The sequence below is a fragment of the Emiliania huxleyi genome, assembly GCF_000372725.1.
Source record: "Emiliania huxleyi CCMP1516 unplaced genomic scaffold EMIHUscaffold_3573, whole genome shotgun sequence".
Classification (NCBI taxonomy): Eukaryota; Haptophyta; order Isochrysidales; family Noelaerhabdaceae; genus Emiliania; species Emiliania huxleyi.
Window position 1 is genome coordinate 1 of NW_005199295.1, and position 1,932 is coordinate 1,932.

The 1,932-nt window shown below is 63.6% G+C and overlaps 1 protein-coding gene across 1 annotated transcript; it reads right to left on the reverse strand.

The window, feature by feature from the left end:
• Window positions 1-103: 103 nt before the first annotated feature.
• EMIHUDRAFT_255537 (hypothetical protein) lies at window positions 104-917 on the reverse strand (the record flags this gene model as incomplete). Its single annotated transcript, XM_005772533.1, has 2 exons — window positions 104-331; window positions 420-917. 2 exons carry the CDS (start codon window positions 915-917, stop codon window positions 104-106), a joined length of 726 nt encoding a protein of 241 aa, XP_005772590.1.
• Between the last annotated feature and the right edge of the window lie 1,015 nt (window positions 918-1,932).

Below are 1,932 nucleotides of genomic sequence, written 5' to 3' on the forward strand. Positions count from 1 at the left end.
ACCCTGTGTGCGCAATGAAAAGGGGAGGAGGCTGCTGCCGAACGCAACCTCTTCCCGCTCTCCGGTAGTTGCATGCACATGAAACAGGCACATGCGTACTGTCTCACACGACATCGAGGTTCAAGCCTCCTCCCTCTCCACTGTGTTCGCCGCCGCGGCCGCAGCGCGCGTAGCCTCCGCCGCCCGCGCCGATGCCAGCCCACCACTCCTCCTCCGCACTGATGCCGTAGTCCGCCGCGCAAAAGTCCCCTCCTCCGCCGTAGATGTCGCCGCCGTTGTGCACCGAGAGGTCGAGCTTGTGCCCCGCCGCTGCCTGCTGCTGTCGGAAGGCCTGCACCGGCATGCAGCGGAGGGGAGGCCTCGGTGCGAGCTGTGTGGAGGCGATGGGGGCGTCTTGGGTGTGCCTGCGAGATGGAGACTAGCCGCATGAGGCGGAAGGCGACGCGGCCAAACACCAAGGCCTCCGCCAGCACCATCTCTGCCGGCGTCTCGAGGCCGAGCAGCAGCAGCGCCGAGGTGAGCAGCGAGATGCCCGCGACGGCCATGTCGGCCCAATTCGAGCGATGCGCGAAGAAAGCGCGCTGCTGCATGGCGCCGCGCACCACCAGCTCAGCGAGCAGTCCCACGGTGACGTAGGTCTCGACGACGGTGAAGAGCGGAGACACGGGGAGCCGGCGACCTGTGCTGCTGCTGTCTGAGAGGCCGAGGAGCAGGATCCAAACCACCTGCGGACGCGGGAGCGGATGCTGCTGGCATGCAGCGTCCTGGGCCGCACTGCGCGCGCCCTTGCGAGCCTCCACGAGCGCGGCGAGAATGACCGAGACGTAAAACGCCGTGTAAGCACGTGAGTACGAGATGCGCTTGGCGAGAGTCTGGACGTAGATGGTGTTGTCGAGCGTTTGGTACTTTTTATCCATCGGAAACTCTACGGCTTGGCGGAGCTCGTCGTGTGGTAGCGGAGATGGATTGCCGCGGCGGCGGACCCGGCGGGTGGGTTTTTTGGCCTCTGCGTTTTTTTTTAAGTGGGTGATCTGTGATCTGTAAGAGAGAGAGAGAGAGAGAGAGAGAGGCGTCGGGCAGGTGCGCTTCTATCTCGGGTGGTGGTGGTGGTGCTGCTGCTGCTGCTGGTGGTGCAGATGCTGCTGCTGGTGCGGCGCGGCTCTCCGACGCGACTCGATGCGCGCGTCGCGGCTATCTGACGCGGCGGGCGGCGTCGCGGGCGGCAGCGGTGGCGGCTCGCGGGTGGAGGTGGAGGCTGGTGGCTGTGGTGGACTTTGAGTTTATTTCATGGTCGTGTACGGGGACCGGGGGGTCAACCGGGAGGCAGGGGGTTCAACCAGGCGACGGAGGACCGTGGGCCATCGCGGGGACTGCTGCGTACGGAGGGCGCGGCAGATAGATCCGGATGGTCTCACGCCGGTGGGTGGCACCGAGGCGTCTTGGACGCTCAGCTCTACCTTAAGCTCCTGAGGGGCGCGTGGTTGTGACACGGGCGGGGTGTGCTCCGCGGAGTCGTATCAGACTTCATGCGTGATTGGTCCCACATCGGTCATTCATTCATCGCTTCTACCTCCGACACACTACCACCACCCTCCTCACACGTCCCCACCCATAAGCCAGGGATTTCGTGAAGCAGAAAATAATTTTATCAGAAAAGAATTTCACAATGTAACACAATCAAACTGAGCGCGGAGCAAGGACGCACGTTGCACAAGGACTCGGTCCGATGCTGGCCTGGGGCAAGCGCTTGGCCAGCGCTTCGCTGCCAGGCCCGTCACAGCCGGCATCGACAGCTGCGGACGAACCCGAATGCATCATTTGCCTCGAGCCTCTTTGCGGTCAGTCCACCACTCTCGGATGCGGCCACGATTTCCATGACGACTGCATTCGTCAATGGCTGAGTGAGACGTCGCACTGTCCGTGCTGCCGAAA